Here is an 18,774-nt window from a genome sequence, read left to right on the forward strand (position 1 = left end):
AAAAACTAGGTTAAGCAAATCAGCCAAACTTAAACTTAAACAAGAGTACGACTCTTGCACCGAATTGGTGAAGGACATAAAAGCGTTTTTACTAACAAAAAAGTCACCTAATTCATTATTAACGCAGCTCAATAGAGTTTCACAAAATGAAATGTCAATTTCTGAATACGCGTCACGTATCGAAGAACTATTTGTAGACCTCACTATTTCCCAGGCTAATTCTAACGAGAAGGCGTACGAAATTTTAAAACCTATAAATGAGCAAATGGCGATTAAAAAATTTGCAGATGGGCTCCGCAATAGGCGTTTAAGCACTATCATTTCAGCTAGAAACTATACGCAGCTCAAGGACGCAGCCCGTGCTGCACAGGACGAGGAGCTGGCCCAACCATCTACTTCCAACTCGGTGTTAAACATGGTAAGTACTAGAGGTAGACCCTTTATTCGAGGTCGGGGTAGTTACAACTACAGAGGTAATAGAGGAAAACCTAACCAAAATTTGAATTATAACCACCCCAATGCCAGATTTTACCGAAATAATAATTTCCGCGGGAGACAGCCACGTGGAACTGCCACGCAATCGAGTCGCAGTCGAGGTCGAGTAACTCATAATAGGGGATATTATCGTGGTAACGTACATTTCGCACAGCAAGAGACTCAAGAGAGAGAAAATTCGGAAGGCCAAAGTTACACAAATCAAAATCAGTTTTTTCGGGCCTAAAGATTACATTCTAACGTGCGATATAAGGAACGCTAAATACATTTTTTTAAACGTAAATGAAACAAGATGCTCATGGTTACTCGACACCGGCGCGTCATTATCAGTAGTTCGCACATCGTGCCTACCAAACAAAATACCTATTTATGAAGACAAAATTGTAATACATGGCATCGGAGGGAAAATCTATTCAAATGGTTACGTTTTTCTCACTATTAAAACTTCCGACGGCATACCCTTTCGTCATAAATTTTACATTTTTGAAAAATTGCCTTGCAAGTCTGACGGAATTTTGGGTCAAGATTTCTTTAATAAATTTAATACAATAAATTATGACTTGAAAAATTCAGTATTAACCTTGCATAGTTCTGAAAATAAATATAGCCTTAAACTTTACAGTAATCCTACGTTATGCTCAGAGTTTTTAACTATTCCGGCTCGTAGCGAATCAATACATTACATACAAATAAATAGCGTTACCCAAGATTGCGTCATACTTCCTAAAGAATTACAAGAAAACATATTTCTCGCGAGTATCATAGTAAAACCGAAAAACAATATTATACCCATTAAAATCCTTAATACGAGTAACGAAACTGTTAATATTCCTACTCTTCAACCCGATTTCGAATTATTAAATAATTATGAAATATGTTCTTTTGAAAAATGTGATTCTAATTCTATTCGAGCAAGCAAGTTGTTGCCTTTGTTGAAATTGGATCACTTGCATTCCAGCGAACGGAAAGTAATAGAATCTATTTGTACGAAATACGCTGACATATTCCAATTGCCCGGCGATAAACTCACAACTACTAAGGTATATGAGCAATCTATTACACTGAAATCTAATACGAAACCAGTGTATACTAAACCGTACCGTATTCCCAATAGCTTAAAGTCAGAGGTACAGAAACAAATACAAGGTTTAATTAGAGACGATATTATTGAAGAGTGTCAGAGCGAATGGTCCAGTCCTATTTTATTAGTTCCAAAGAAAAGTGACGATTCAAAAAAAAGTTGGAGATTAGTTGTTGATTACCGTAAATTGAATGAAACAATTCAAGACGATAAATTCCCACTTCCCAATATTAACGAGATTTTAGATTCGTTGTCAGGTGCTATTTACTTCACACATTTAGACCTGAGCCAATCGTACTATCAAGTTACACTTACTCCCGATAGCCGTAGAGTGACAGCATTTACAACTAATACCGGACAGTACCAAATGAAAAGATTACCTATGGGTTTAAAAATAAGCCCCAGTGCATTTTCCCGTGTCATGACAGTTGCAATGTCTGGCCTTGCCTATGAAAAATGTTTCATATATTTAGATGACCTAGTTATTTTCGGCAGAAACTTAGAAACACATAATAAGAATCTCATAGATGTTTTCGAAAGGTTAAGAAAAGTAAATTTAAAACTCAACCCTAACAAATGTCAATTTTTAAAGACCGAATTATTATACTTAGGTCACACAGTAACAAAAAACGGAATCTTACCGGATCCAAATAAAATTGCTGTGATAAAAAATTATCCAGTACCGAAAAATTCGGACGATGTGAGACGTTTTGTTGCTTTCAGTAATTATTACAGGAAATTTATAAAAAACTTTGCTGAATTAACATTACCTTTAAATATTTTATGTAGGAAAAATGTACCTTTTGTATGGACAGCGGAATGTGATCAGTCGTTTCAATTGTTGAAGGAAGCATTAATGTCTCCACCTATTCTGCAATATCCCGATTTTTCGCCAGATAGCGAGTTCATCCTACAAACTGATGCTTCTGGTATAGCGATAGGAGCTGTACTTTGTAATAAAGATTTGCGACCTGTAGCTTATGCGAGTCGACCTTTAAACAAAGCCGAAAAAAAACTATCCAACTATCCAAAAGGAACTACTTGCAGTTGTTTGGGGTATTAAATATTTTCGACCATATTTATTCGGAAAAGCTTTTACAATTATGACCGATCACAAGCCGTTAGTATATCTGTTTGGAATGAAAGATCCCAGTAGTCGATTGTTAAAATTTCGCTTAACATTAGAGGAATACGATTACAAGATAGTGTATGTAAAGGGAAAAGATAATGCAGTCGCGGACGCGTTGTCTAGAATAATAATTACGTCTGACGAGTTAAAAAATATGAGTAATAATATCATAAACGTTATGACTAGAGCGCAAAGAAAAAGAGAGGAAGAGAAGGATAAAAGTCATACAGATAGGAGTGTAATCCCTAGTATAGCCAAGGACGAGCGGCCTGATCAACCACGAGTCGTGGAAATATTACGGATACCAAATGATTCAGTAGAGATGATGTTAGTAGAAGGGAATAAATTAAAAATAATAAAGCAAAAGGAGAAAATAAATGCGGAACGGGAATGTTTTGCTTTTACGAACAGAAAGAAAATATTATACATTAATCTTGATTTTAAATCACATTTTACGCGAGACGAATTTGTGGTTAAATTGAGTAATTTTTGTAAAGAATTAAAAATTAATGAAATCTGTATAATAAAAACAGTAAACAATGCATTGTTCATAAGAGATTTAATTGATGAAGTTAAAAGTAAAAACACATATCAGGGCCCTAGGATTTGTGTTTTAAGAGGAATAAAAAGAATAGAGGATGATAAAGAAAAGGATTTCATTTTGAATGACTTTCATTTGCTGCCTACTAGCGGACACGCAGGGGTACGCAGAATGATTAATAATTTAAGAAAACAATTTTACTGGCCAGGAATGGAACATGATGTTAGAGACTATATACGTAAATGTGAAAAGTGTCAGAAAATGAAACACTCGAGACATACTGTAGAACCCATGGTAATTACAACAACCGCTACATCGGCTTTTGAAAAAATCTTTCTAGATTTAGTAGGTCCTTTAGATAGAGATGAGAAAGGAAAACACGTCTACTATGTTTAAGGTTTACTCGTAGACTATCTTACACCACAGTACGTCCATCATCATCATCATCGTCATCTACATCGTCATCATCATAAGGTCACTGTTGAACATAAACCTTCCCTAGTAAGCACCACACGTACTGTCCTCAGCCTTCCTCATTCAACCCCTGGTTCCTATTGATACAAACCACTAAACCCCCCCCCCATCAAATGTGTACCTATCTACATCCATCCATCATACCCAAATGCCGTGCTGGTTGATGTGATGAGCGACAAAGTGTTAACCTCTTCAATACGTCATGGAACTGTAGGAATAGCCATGGAAGACCTCCAAACCGAACGTTGATATTTTGTGTAAGTGGTCCCACGAGTCAAAAAAAAATATTCTTGTCCATAAAGGAACAAGCCACGATATAGATTCTTCTATCGGAACTTAAATATTCCAATTACTGCATGTATTCCAACTAATCAGTTTGCTACTGTATATTTGAAGTTGATAATAAATAAAAATGTTAGCTTAATTAAATTCCTATGATAATTCGATTTTTGGTGCATCAACCAGCTTCACCTATTATGTAAAATTAAATATATATTTTTTTTTTAAATTACCGGCTGTACATTTTAAACTAACCTAATCAAAATATACTTTCTTACTAATAACTTAATCTTAAAAATTTTCCAGAGGATCCTTCCGCCTCAAATTAACTCAATGATAAAAATGAACAGGAAACTTTAAATGTTGTAAAATCCAGCCAATGCTTCGTACCTTGCCTTATTAATCCAATAGGTACTTCTTTGGATTTTGTCAAAACAAAATACTTTTACTTGTTGAGTGTATAATAAATAAATAATGTAATAAATCAATTAACTGTTAAAGCTAATAACTTTTACAGAAAGCGAACCTCATGATATCTCTTATGAGTTTTAAGCGTAAAATTACCACGCCGAAAACAAAACATGAGCTGACAGTATTCTTATTTGATATACATAATCCAGTAATACTATATCTATCTACATAATTCGTAAATATGTATGTATAGTTTGTAAGTTACTATTTCACTTTATGCTGTTTCAATGCTTTAAGTTATTATTTTTATCTTTGTCTCATTTTTTTAGTTTAGCCTCATTCTATTTTTAAACTTACTATTTCGCTATAATATTTACAAGTAACCTCATCGAAGACTACACGGTCTTCTGATAACCCAACAAGCATTTATCCAACAGCTATCGCTTTCACCCGAACGGAGGTTCCCTGAAATATACTGAGATAACAATACCTAGTTGACACATGGATGTACAAGAGTGGCAACAAGCTATGACCCCCTCTAGTCATAACTATATCTTTATGATTGTAACATTTCAAACAGTGAAAGTATGTATAAACGATTTCGTCCATAGGACATGCGCTCTAAAGAATGTTAATATAATTATCAGCAACTAAAAGCTTGAAGAAACTAATAGGTACAACTTGTCTTTGAAGTATGAAAATATGCACATTTATCAAGTATACCAGTTCATCAAACATTAAAGTACGCATTTATAAAATGATAACTCACTTATTAATCAAGATAACTACCTGTTTATCAAACCTACCCCACCAAATATAAATAACTACTCACCAAATGTAATACTTTATAACTTAAGTAAAAATATGAAACAAATGTGCATCAACCACATACACACACTCTTCAAATTCATCCATTTATCAAAATGTTATATAATATAACCATTCACCAAATCCATTATATACTTAGTTCATTAAATAGCTTAGTCAAACTTTACTCCACTTGCCACGATTGCAAATTTTCCAAAATAGTCAGCCGCAAACATTGCAGCTCATCTCACTTGATAATGCATCCCTCCCTCAGAAAAACAGGCATTAGGAATGTCTTTCCAAGACGCGCGAGAGACAGCCACCGTGGCTTTTCGCGAGATTTAATCCAAATTGAACTAATGCCTAAATAAATGTTTTAATTAGAGGGCGATTGCTTTTGCAACCTCTAACCGTCCAATCAAACACCGAAAGTATTCAATAATCCGAGACGTAAATAAAAAACCCGTCAGAACACCGTATTTATAAAAACAGAGACAAGAAAAAGATTCCTCCTCGCAATGAGATCGCGTGACATCCAACAAGTGAATTATCGACTTTATTACACAACTTATCCTCAACATGTTTTACATCATTTCCTACAATTGAAATCTTTCTATTTTAAATACCCTAACTACAACTTCATAATCCAACCAAAAATCACACTAGATTTATCCCTCGGTCCCACATCTTTAATGCTTTTTTTTTCTGTTTCGGTAACTAAAACAAAAAAATATATATATACTCATGTTATAAAACGTTGTCAAAGCTTTCCTGAACGCGCTAAATAAGCAAAAACATAAAATCAGGCGAAATGCCAGACCAGCCGAAAAACCTTCAATGCTTAATCAGCCTAAAAAAAAAATTATGATCACTATTCATTCATGAGATACTACCGGCGCTCCTAAGCGAAATTTATAAGGCACCGCATTTCGATTTTATCAAACAGACTGATCAATTTCGAGAGCACAACAAACGTGGTTTCCTGAGAGTTTCGTTAACTAAATGCATATCGAAACTGAACTATCGCGAAGCGAGTCAAGCGAGCGTGAAATTTTTTTAAATATATTTCTGGGATAATGTCATGCCACAAACGCGAGCGTAGTGCAAAGATATTTGCCTAAAATTTCTTTCGTACAACAAAGAAAATAGTATTTTGGTAGTAGGTACTTATTATCGCGCCCTGCCCTAAGGGCAGTACTGTAGGTATATTACCATTAAAAAAAAACTTACTCTAATTTTAATAGAACATTTGCCAGGAATTTAACCCGCCAAGCGATGTTAATCCAATAAAAACAAAATCATATTGCATTTAAATGCGGCAGTACACAGTTAATTGCGTGAATACAGGTAAACAAAAAAAAAAACCCCGCTGCCCATATACTATACCTACCTGCTACTCGTAGTACTTAAATTATTGTGCCAGTATTAAAAGTAAATTAGCTGTTATCTAGCGTGGTAGACTACGGCCTAAACCCTTCTCATTCTGTGAGGAGACACTTGTTGCTCAGTAGTGGGCCGGCCATGGGTTGTTCATGGTGAGCTGTTATCAGCAAAGTTATGTTTGAAACTCAAACATTACGCGTTTCAAGTGGTAAAAATAGATAAATGAAAACATTTCTCCTCACTTTTGTAAAAAAAAAACACTTATTTATGCACCCCGTATTTTAAAACTATCTGACTACCTACCTACCATAATTTTAAATTTAGTTAAAGAATAACCAGATAAGATAAACCTACTTTTACACCCATTTTAGGATTTATATTTCTCAAAATGCTCAATTTATTAACCCTGGTCACTATTACTTTATTACAACGGATCACCTTCATTTTTATCAATTAACATTTTATATCCCCAATCACTTAGTAACCATTACAAGTAGAGACGGATTATTTCACTGGCAGGCGTAAAACGAAAAGCTATTTCATGTAACTTTTTCTACCTTATCCCAAAGCGGTTTACAAAAAATAATAATTTCACAAAACAACATTCAAGATGCCCAATGAGTGCTGTGTGATAATATCGCGTCACTGTGTGCTAGAAAAAGGAAAACATCTATCTATACAATGAGTGCAGCAAACGATTGAACCTAAATCCAGAACCTACCTTCCGTAAAACAAAACCACTATGTGAAAATAAATCCCTATCGTAACTCTTAACCAAACTAATTCGGCACACGATTACAAGTGTGAAGATTGAAATACCACGTTCCGTGAGATATTCACCTGTGAAATCATTTAATGAGAAATAAAACCCCGGCAGGACATAGTAGATACATCCTGAAAACTATTTAAAAGTAACAATAACGCCCATCATTAAGTAAACCACACTTTTTATATTGTTTAACACTATGTTCACTATCTATTCCATTGTACCCACGATACAGGATAACCTAGTGCGGGTACCACCACACAGACACAGGAAAATTGTACAAGACTGTATTTTGTAAATAAACATTTTTCATTTTTCATTGTAAAATAAGCCTTCTAAATACCTCAATGTTATTTAAACCACAATTTGAAGGTCGATCGCATTTGTATAACCAATATACAAGATGAATTATAAACATGTGGGTAATTCTAGGTATCATAACGTTATATAATTTCCATTCCAACTCGGAGCAAAGCTTTTTAACAAAATGATAACTAAATGTAGAACAAACAAAACGAAAACCCACACAAATAAAAAAAAAATTACCATTAATAGGTATCAATAAAAATAAAATCATGGAAAGATCCTACCCGTTTATCCAGAAATCCTTTGATGCCATGACTAGGTACTTTGATATATTGAGGCCCAAATATTGGCCTTGTGCTCCAAAATGTCTGTGGTCTACTAGACCTCCACTTCTTTCTCGTTCCTCTGTATATTTCCACTTGTTTCTCTGAGTCGTGAGCGTGACAAGAAAATATTATATTTTCTTGATGTCCCTCTTCTGACCTTTTGGGTAAGGTCTGACGAAATCACAAACACAATCGTTATGATAAATTATTATACTTTTATTTCATATTTAAATTTATTAACTTTTACATTTTGTGTCAAATAAATGTTGTTCCTCTTACGTTAGTATATTTTCGAATGTCGTCGTTTTAAAACCACTCTTACAGGTAACCTCTCCACGTTTATTAGCCACTCCCCTTTTTATCTTATCGTTATCGGCCAATCCAAATTGTACAATGAATAAACTTAGTGACTAATATACAAATCATCAAGCTCGTTTCACAAATCATCTAAGTAATAAAGATGTTTTCATCTTATATATTGATTACAAATATTATCCTTTATTATGCTACAATTCATCAACTAAAAACTATAAGAATTTTATATACAGTACGTTTATCGATCAGATGTTGAACAACTTCAGCCAATCAATGACGCCTTCTAATATGATGTTATGATTTGTTATGATTTGAGTGGCGCCAACTATGTTTTATAGATAATTAATATGGGCCAAGCTTACAATAGGTAAAGCCCTTTCATATGATATCCCACCTGGTATAGTTATCATACTTTGAAAATTGAAAATAAACATTATTTGTTTATGATTATGAACACATTTTAATTTTTTTGTGTGATGTACCCACAAATTCACGGTTTTCGGATTTGTCTCTTTACTTGTGCTATAAGACCTATCTACCTGCCAAATTTCATGATTCTAGGTCAACGGGAAGTACCCTATAGGTTTTCTTGACAGACACGACTGACGGACAGACGGACATACAGACAGACGCACAGACAGACAGACTGATGCGTGGGCAGTCTTTTTAACTGAATCGCTACAAAAAGTGGCCGTGTGGGCTACCTCCCAAGCGTTATGAATACAATCTACTAACCATATTTAAAAGCTTATTATCATACTAATATAATCACTATAGCCATGACATTGTAAAACTGGTTATAAACAACACTACGATCATGCAGTAAATTAATATTTATGGCTCCTCTAATCATAAATATTAATATAACGCAAGTTGCACTACGAACCATGGATATTTCCATGTCAACCCATTCTAGTTTCTAGTCTTCATAAAAATTGTCTACTTAAAAAAATACCGGATTTCTCTCATTGATCAAGTCGTAATTTAGCCATCCATTTTAACATCAATTCAAACGGCCTTTTCATAGTCAATTTTTTTAGGTATAGGTACTTTATTTTTAAATACTGATTACTCAACTATCATATCAGCAATGATAGTTAACAATGAATGTATCTTATTACATTAAATAAATAGATTTTTATTTCAGGCATACCTACAAACCATATTTTGTGAAAGTAAGTTAGTATTTACTACTAACTTAACTTACCTTAACTTAACAATTGGTTTATGCAACTATAATGTAATACATTATTATCATCATGCGTATTGCTCTCAACAGAGGGAGGAACAATCTGTGACTAAAGTTTGGATCATAGTGGCTTTGGCAGATAAATAGGTAGCAAAGACGTATAAAATCTTTCGTCAAAGTATAAAGTCTAATTTTTTTATATTTTCTTCGGATGAGTATCAGAAATCACGTTAGGCATTGCCAGACACAGCATTTTGGCAAGCCACTGCCAGACACCCTTTTTTAATAAATTGTTTAAGTTTGAGCGTGTCTGGCAGGGGGTTGCCACCATACTAAATATCTGGCAATGCATGACGTCATTTCTAATACTATACCGAAGAAAATATTAAAAAAATTAGACTTGACGAAAGATTTTATGTCTTTATTACCTGTTATCTGCCAAAGCTACCATGATCAAAACTTCATAGTCGCTGATCGTTCCTCCCTGTGTTAGGGGCAAAGCGTAGAGAAACCTTCAGTTTTTATAAAATAACAAAGATCAGGCCCTCCCGGGTTCTTTCTCTATTGCTTTATGTTGAATAACCTACTATTGCGTTTTAAAATAGGGGTGATTTTATTTTTAAAAAAAAACATGAAAATTTGATATGATTTAATAGATATCCGTTTATTATATAAAGTATGGCTTATTACAATCAAAGTCACTTTACGCTTCTTTACATTCCAATTTGCATGGAAAAATAAAAATGTTTACGAACTCAAAATGAAATCACAGGCTGTTTCATCTTATTTTATAGTAAACTGAAAATCACTGTAAAAATTTATAGAACATCAGCCTTTTTTGATCGAAAATGACTTTAGACCATTTTCATTATAAGCGTACATCCAACAGCTATCACTACAATACCGCCCGCAAAAAATACTCCGTAAAAAGTGCTATCGGAAAGGGCCGAAGTTTTTGGTTTTTCGTCCTCATCTAATTCTTCTTCAGGCGTTTCTTCTATATCTTCCTCGGATTTCGCAGTAGTAGAAACTGGAATGGGTTTAGTCCAAGGAGAGGTTCCCGCTTCGTTGACAGCGCGCATCCGTACCCAGTAATCTGTTTCTTCCTCCAAATCAAGCAGTAGAACGACAAAACCTAATAAGACATTAAAAGGAATATGATCTACTAACCATGATATTTTGTGCTTATACTACTATACATACTAAGAGTCTGCTTCAGAATTTCCAGATAAACTTTATCTAACAAATAAATTTGATATGACATTATGACAAAATCCGTTAGATAAAGTTTATCTGGCGGTTATGAAACAGGCCCTTAATGCAGCAACGACTTTACAAAACTATTTATTAGTAACTATGATCATGCAGTAAATTAATATTTACGATTCCTCTGATCATAAATTGAACTATGGATGTCTATTTTAGTTTCTAGTTCTTTTCAAAACTAGCCTACTTATAAAAATACCTGATTTCTCTTCATTAATCAAGTCATAAGATATTTTAACATCATGTTCCGTTGCCTTTTTCCAGTCAATTTCTCTGGGCATACTTTTCTTCCTTAACGAATCTTTTTTTATATACTGGACTGTCATATCTGTAACGATAATAAAAAGTGATGAATAAATCTTATCATTATAAATAAATTAATATAATATTAATTCAGGCATACGATCTATATTCTGTGTTGGTGCCAAACAATTAATAAATATCTTACAAATCACAATGTCACTTACAGTCCACAGGAAAAGATACATCGCTATCCCAGCTTGCATAAAACTGAAGTTGCTCGTGATTACTATGTTGTAACTCTATCTAAAACATTGAATTACAATTTACAGATATTATTATTTACAGAGGTATGTTAAGCCAATATAAAAGCAAAAAGTAGGTCACTCAAAAATACAAAGAACCAACTTGATTCATTATAATTCGCCAAAACTGACTGTTTTTCCGAATCTGTATAGTGATATGACTCCACAATAATATTATAGATCCACAATTATTCACAATCACAGTCTTGAGAGTTTTACAATTAACAAGATCGAGGACTTTGCAATTGTGCATTGTGGAGTTTAGATCTCTAGAGGAGACTGCGGTTTTTGAACAAAATGTACGTAGTGTGTGGTCTAGATTTGTGTGGTGTGTATTGCTTACTTTTACTGCTTCTTTAGTACTGGGAGAGCAGGCGGAGCATGTCACGTTCTACCTTACAGATTTGTCTGTTTTGGTGGAATAAAGAGATTCAAATTCAAAATATTTTTATTCAATTAGACTTTTACAAGTACATTTGAATCGTCAAGAGCATCTACCACTGGTTTGGAATGCCTTTCCTACCGAGAACAACCAGCAAGAAACTCGGCGGTTTTTAAGAAACCATAAGATTGGCGAATCTTATGGTTCCATGTATATCATTGACTTCCGTAAAGTAACGCCTGCTTCTATCCAACTATTCAAAAAGTTAGATTGTGATTCTTAACAAAAGAAAATAGGAAAGTGTACCTCATCTGGTTTCCTGGGTGGTTCTAAGCTTATTAGAGAGAAAACCTTATCCGCCTCTCCATATTCATTCGTGGCTCTGCATCGAAACTTGTGGCCAAATGTAGAAGAGTTTGCTGTTACTGTGATCACAGCTTCTTCTTCATTATATCGTAATGCTATAACATCCCTGGGATACTCGGAGAGTATATCGCCAACTTCTTTAAACCATCTATAAGTCGGGGTTGGATATGCGCGTGCGGCACAAACTAAATCCACACTGAACATACAAAACAAATAGTTAAAGTATTACTTTAATGTGACGTTAAACTCGAGGAGGTTCTAGAAAGTTCATTTGGTCATACTATAAGTATCTTTTCCAATTTTTCACCAGAAACTGCATTATAGTTATTCTATTAATAAACTATTACAAAATTATCATTCTGATCTTTATCTAAAACTAATTAGAATATTATAATAATTACATCTTGATTTGAAAACCGAGACCAGGCCAAAAAAGTAGGTTCGCCACAGTCAGCATACCTACTTTAAGTACTCGTATATAAAGAGTACCAAATTATTCAAAATCTGACTTTTGCCTACACCTCTTTTCTGATACGACGATCGAATAGTCAAACCTAGAGCCAGAAGAGCTTTTATTTCTTTACGAAGATTGAAAAAACTTACCTTTTATTCTCTTGTGCTGCCACCAGTGCCGTTTCATTGCCACCGAGAAACTCTGGAGGGTCTAAAAACATACAATTAAAATGCCAAATTCGAGGTAATACTATACCTAAAGCTTTCACGCCTAGCCTGCCTACAGAATACAGATGTAGCTATGAGTATATCTACATCTAAATTCTCTGGCTTTGCAAGTTTCTACCACAAACTTGCATATTTTGAAACCAGTTTTCACCTATGTGTCCTTTACCTGTGCTATAAGAACTTACCTGCCAAATTACATGAATCTAGGTCAACGGGAAGTACTCTACAATAGGTTTTCTTGACAGACATGACAGACGGACTGACGGGTAGACAGACAACTAAGTGATCCTTAAAGGGTTCGGGTTTTCTTTCTGAGGTCCTTATTAGCGCTTGGTCGCCTGAATATGGTGATAATTCACCATGTTTAGGCGACCAAGCGCTATTATTATATGGTATTATAATATTAAACAAAAAAATATTCTTTTACTCACGGTTCACATGGAGGGTTATGTTCGTTTTAATTCTCGCAGAGCATGCTTCATTACGTGGACTCTCCTGAATGGCTTCACAATCATACTCTCCGCTGTCATCGCTCTCAACTGACAGGATCGTGAGGAGACCAGTAAACCCTTGACTGTGGTATTGCGTCATTAACCCGTATTTGGACGAATTTGGGTCATCTACGGGACATGTTACAATTATTACCAATGTTAATCAATACATCGATGTGACTTCTAAATTGTGTCTACTTAATTGATTCTACTTTAGATAGATTCCATCACTTCGCTCTGAATTCAAAATAATGCCCTCAAGGAACAAAATTTCACTTTGGCCCCATATATAACACAAATAACTATTTATGTGCATATTGTTGCTAAATAGTGATAACATTTCCTGTTTGATCTACAAATTCTGGTTAGTTGTAAATCTGCTGAGTTGAGAATCTGGGGAATTGAGAATCTGGTAAACTGCTTATAAAGGACAAGTCATATCAATTTTTATAATTCGACCGTACCTGTAATGATTTCTCCATCCCTGTACCACACCAGTCGTGGTTCCGGTTCGCCCCTCGCCTGACAAGATAGGGTGATAGACCGACCATGGTCTACTGTCACTTCCGTGAGAGTGTCGACGAAAGATGCTGGCTCTAAAAAAATATGTTACTGTGTTACCACAAAGGGCTTAGTATACCTAATTGCAAAAGTTTAAATGAAGATTGGTTATTCTCACGCTTACGTTTTGATTTTTTATTTGCTAATATTGTATGAAAGATATAAAAACTAACTTCAAGAATCTAAACATTTAACAGGTATGTTCATAATAACTATATAATTAGTATTTTTTCATTAATCCCTTATTAAAAAAAATTATGGTTTTATATTGTGAGACCGAAGTGACCGAAGTCTCACACAAAAGACCATAATTAGTGTCTTCCGCAATAATTAAGATTTTAATCATATTTTTAAATAATATTTAAGGAGCGATTAATCTTTAATATTTTTTTTTTGTTATAATGGTAATTATCTGAAGTAGGTACTTAGGACTTTAATCGTTTCTAAAAAATCGGTGATTCTGTGGGCGGAATCTAAATTTTTTTAAGGGGGCTACTTGATCCGCATTTAACGGCCCGTTCAGTTGGACCAATGTATGGTCTCTCAAAAAGTATTTTTTACTCTTTTGAAATTCATGTCAAAAAGTATGGTTTACTCTTTTTGGCATGAGAGTTGACAGATAGAGGAAATATAGCGCGTCTTTTCTCAGATTGTACGCGTAATAAGTACGTGCATCCAACCTGCAATTTTTCAGTTTGCCTGCATACCAAATACAAGCCGTCAAGGTCGTTAGTTTTTTAAACTTACCTATAATACAGAGAGAAACTTGTCTCACGGTGTCCCCAGAATTAATTAAGTGGTCCGACGCGCCCGAACGGCACTGCCATACTCCTGTATCCTCTACATCAGCGTGGCTCAAGACCAGGAGTAAAGCGGGCATACGGCCTTTATGGGAAGCCACAAAGTGCTCCTGCGCATACACCCTGTTTCGGATGTCACGCTGAACTACTTCGCCATCTGGATTTACCCATTCAACCTGCAAAAAAATTGAAGTGTAAACTTCTTTAGGCGCATTCGGCGATTTTGGAATGGGACTCCAAGATTGCGTCACCAAATTGATTGAAGAAGAAATACTGTCTTGAGCTCTAAGTATGTCGATAATAAATCTTCCTCTGATCCTATCCTAATTTATTTTGAAGTCTTACACAAAACTGTTGCGAAAATTTACCTTTTGACTTTTGCTGCCACCCTTACAAACGAGAGTGATTCGTTCTCCGACTCGGAAGTAATTTTCATTTAGTCCATAATCTATCGGATCAATCGATATACTCTGGGTTTCCCTGTGAAGTGTGGGCAGTATTTTCCCATAAACTGCAAATAGAGAAACCAAAAAATAATAATTATAATAATCCATATCCATACTTCCATACTATAAATATGCGAAAGTGTGTGTCCGTCTATTTGATAGCTTTCAACCGATTTTGACGAAAGGTACAAAGCTTACATCCCAGGGACGGTCATGCCTTAGGGTACTTTTTGCCCCGCAAAATCAGATTTTCCACGGAAAACCCTAAATCCATCGGTACGAAATACGAAGTCGCTGACATCATCAATTCAAAAGTAAATAGCTTGTATCGTGGAGATGGACATTATCCCGGAAAATCAAAGAGTTCTCACGTTATTTTTAAAAAGCTATATCTACACGGATGAAATCCCGGGCATCGTCTAGTACGGGTATGATGTTTTTCAAAGCCTGATTTTTTTTGACAGATAATGAATCGTGAAAAACATATGTAAAATTAGGTAAAAATGGTAAAATTTAAATCGTTCGGATTCTACGTAAGATTATGTTTGTACCTACTAGCTAAAATATAATTTACGAGTACCTGTCCTATAGCACATGTAAATAAATACTAGCACATAGAAAATCCACTTCATATTGCAGTCACAAAATTTTCACTTTTTATAAAAAATCACTTTTAAATACCAAAAAAAACAGTTAAGTAGACTTCATGATAGTTTAAACTATGGATCTCAAATGGTTTTAGTGTGGAATAGAAACTTCCACAAAACGTTATAATTAATGGGGTCGCCGAATTAAAACAAATTATTTTCATAATTGCCGGCAATGTCAGCATCACCGACATCCGGAAACCATATTTAGCTGCTGGTGAAATTGAAAAGGTCATAACGTCTACCTAACAAAACTAACGCTCATAAAGGTGTTACGATTATATTATAGTACGTCATATTATATGTATACACGACTACTTTTTAGGGTTCCGTACCTCAAAAGGAAAAACGGAACCCTTATATTTTGTTGTCTGTCTGTCTGTATGTCTGTCCTTTCGTCCGTCCGTCGTGTCTGTCAAAAAACCTACAGGGTACTTCCCGTTGACCTAGAATCATGAAATTAGGCAGGTAGGCAGGCCTTAGGATTTATTCCTTTACTTGTGCTATCACAAGTAAAGGATTAAATCCGAAAACAGAGAGATTGTGGTTACATCATAAAAAATTAAAATGTGTTTAAATTTTCAAAGTAAGATAACCTATACCAAGTGGGGTATCATATGAAAGGGCTTTACCTGTACATTCTAAATGAGATTTTTATTTGTTTTTATGTATTTTTGATTTATCGTGCAAAATTCCGAAAAAAATACCTAAGTATGGAACCCTCGGTGCGCGAGTCCGACTCGCACTTGGCCGGTTTTCTAATAGAGAAATTCTCTCAGACCGCGCATTTGGAACCCTCAGTTTTAGCTTCAAGTTTACGTAATTAATAAAATTAATATCATCATCAATCATTGAATATTCATCGAAGCCATCAATAATTATCTCAAATATTTAAAAATTGACAATAAAAGCGTACCTACACAGTGGCAGGTTTCTATTTTTAACCGACTTCCAAAAAAGGAGGAGGTTCTCAATTCGTCGGGATCTTTTTTTATTTTTTTTTATTTTTTATGTATGTTCCCCGATTACTCAAAGACCCCTGGACCGATTTGGAAATTTTTTTTTTGTTTGAAAGGGTATACTGTGCAGGTGGTCCCATATAAATTTGGTGAAGATCTGATGAATATCTTCGGAGATGGAGAACAGAACTCCTCAATGGATAAGAGCAAATTGCTCGCGATCACTGTAATAGCTTAGTAAACAGTAGGGTTTTAACTGGGCATAGCATATTTATAGTACAGTGGGGCCACTAAAAATTGTGAAATAAAAAATTTTCAAAAGAAAAATAAAACCGACTTCAAAAACCAAAAACACTAAAAAGTAGAAAATAATTTTTGTTTAGCTACACATGTAATGTACCTAGGTATGAAGTCGGGCGAGCTTCACTCTTGGATTTCTAATTTTGTTTTAATATGCTCGCTCGACTTCATACCTAGCATTACATGTGTAGCTAAACAAAAATTATTTTCTACTTTTTAGTGTTTTTGGTTTTTGAAGTCGGTTTTATTTTGAACAAATGAGTTTGATATTCGTTTATTGATTTTAATTAGTACCTACCACAAAAAATTTAAGAGACAATACTGGAATACTTTACTGTTTTAATTGCAACAACCATAAAGCAATTTTTTTTTAACTTTAATTTACCTATCATTAAGTATTATTAAAGTTTTTTTATATGAATAAATGTTTAATTTGAGTTCTTCTCTGTAGGAACGAATTTATAAAAGTTTATTTGAATTAAAATCTTTCTATTTTTATTTCAGTGGTCCCCCTTTTTCGTTGACACTTTGTGCCTACTTTTCTATAAATTCGAGAAACTTCCCTAATTGGCAGCACAATTGGATGTTCCAACTAAATTACATTATCAGTATCACAATTCAAATATTATTTCCGGACTGCAATGAAGGTTATTAACTAATTGGTACTGATTGGAAAATTTATCGACATCATGACTGAGTGATGACAAAACGGATTTCTGTATTTTTCCTACGACAACCACCTGTTTGCAACTTCGTCCGCGTGGATTTTGGTTTTTCAAAATCCCGTGGGAACTCTTTGATTTTCCGGGATAGTAAGTAACCCAGGTCTTCAATCATACCTATGTAAAAAAACACGTCGATCAGTTGCTCCGTTGAGACGTGATTGAGGGACAAACCAATAAACCAATAAACCAACAAACAAACACACTTTCGCATTTATAATATGGGTAGTGATAATAAGGGTAGTGATATTAGATCCATTTTGTTACTCCAAACCAACCCAGTATCTCATAAAGGGATTATCTAGTTAAATGTTTAAATTAGGTATTGTGATTGATTTACATTATAAGTAGGTATAGAAACTCACGTATTTAGTCGATGTAAGCCCGACTAGTTTAGAAACCCATCCGGAGTCTAAGGTTGAGGCTAAAGACGTGAGTAAGTATAGCCGTTATGGTTACATTCTATACTTATAACACTTATAATGGATTATTTAGTTTGTTACATAAGGCTTTCAGTAATACCTAATCTCTGGTAGTAGTAAAAGACGACGAACATGTTGTCATCTGTGGAACGTAGTCCATCGTCTGTGTACCCAGGCCCTAAAACTTTTGCAAGTTTCTTCTCTATCAATAATACCGATCTCATCCTCATCCCTGGGAGTAGTGACAGATGACACATTATTTTGTCCTTTGTGTAACGTAGTTCGTCGTCTGTCATAGGCCTTAAAAGTTTGCCAGTTTCGTCCATAATCAATAAAACGAAGTTTAGGTATTATGCAAGTAGAATCATCAAAAGCTAGACATCTTTATTTGAGAAGAGTGCAGACCTTGACTGCGATCTCACCTGGTGATACGCGGCTGAATTTGTTGTGGGCTCTTCTCAGACTTGGGCGCGTTTGGAACCCTCGGAGCTTTAGTTTTAAGTTACGTAATTAATTATCACCACTATATCGTAGGAACAAATTTAACAATTTCAAACATCAAAAGGAGTACAATTGTACCTACTTTGAATAAATGATTTTGACTTTGACTTTGACTTTCATGCAGTCTTAAGATGGAAGTGGGCAAATTTGAAAAGGGTATGGCAGTTTCATTAAACCCATCAC

General features: G+C 34.6%; 1 protein-coding gene across 1 annotated transcript; it reads right to left on the reverse strand.

Annotated features, from left to right (window-relative positions):
• Window positions 1–10,136: 10,136 nt before the first annotated feature.
• LOC123869966 (neural cell adhesion molecule 2-like) lies at window positions 10,137–15,870 on the reverse strand. Its single transcript, XM_045913095.1, has 10 exons — window positions 15,621–15,870; window positions 14,963–15,105; window positions 14,542–14,770; window positions 13,698–13,829; window positions 13,174–13,362; window positions 12,665–12,725; window positions 12,002–12,257; window positions 11,236–11,314; window positions 10,968–11,096; window positions 10,137–10,637 (listed from the first exon to the last, which is right to left on the reverse strand). Exons 1-10 carry the CDS (start codon window positions 15,670–15,672, stop codon window positions 10,357–10,359), a joined length of 1,551 nt encoding a protein of 516 aa, XP_045769051.1. The 5' UTR covers window positions 15,673–15,870; the 3' UTR covers window positions 10,137–10,356.
• Between the last annotated feature and the right edge of the window lie 2,904 nt (window positions 15,871–18,774).

The sequence above is a fragment of the Maniola jurtina genome, chromosome 11 (assembly GCF_905333055.1).
Source record: "Maniola jurtina chromosome 11, ilManJurt1.1, whole genome shotgun sequence".
Lineage (NCBI taxonomy): Eukaryota > Metazoa > Arthropoda > Insecta > Lepidoptera > Nymphalidae > Maniola > Maniola jurtina.

Coding starts and splice junctions, on each gene's coding strand:
- LOC123869966 (XM_045913095.1), bottom strand. CDS start 15,672: ATGAAGTGGATTTTCTATGTGCTAGTATTTATTTACATGTGCTATAGG. Junction 12,258..12,664: donor GCAGCACAAGAGAATAAAAG/GTAAGTTTTTTC, acceptor TTGTATGTTCAG/TGTGGATTTAGTTTGTGCCG. Junction 11,097..11,235: donor TGTATCTTTTCCTGTGGACT/GTAAGTGACATT, acceptor TTATCGTTACAG/ATATGACAGTCCAGTATATA.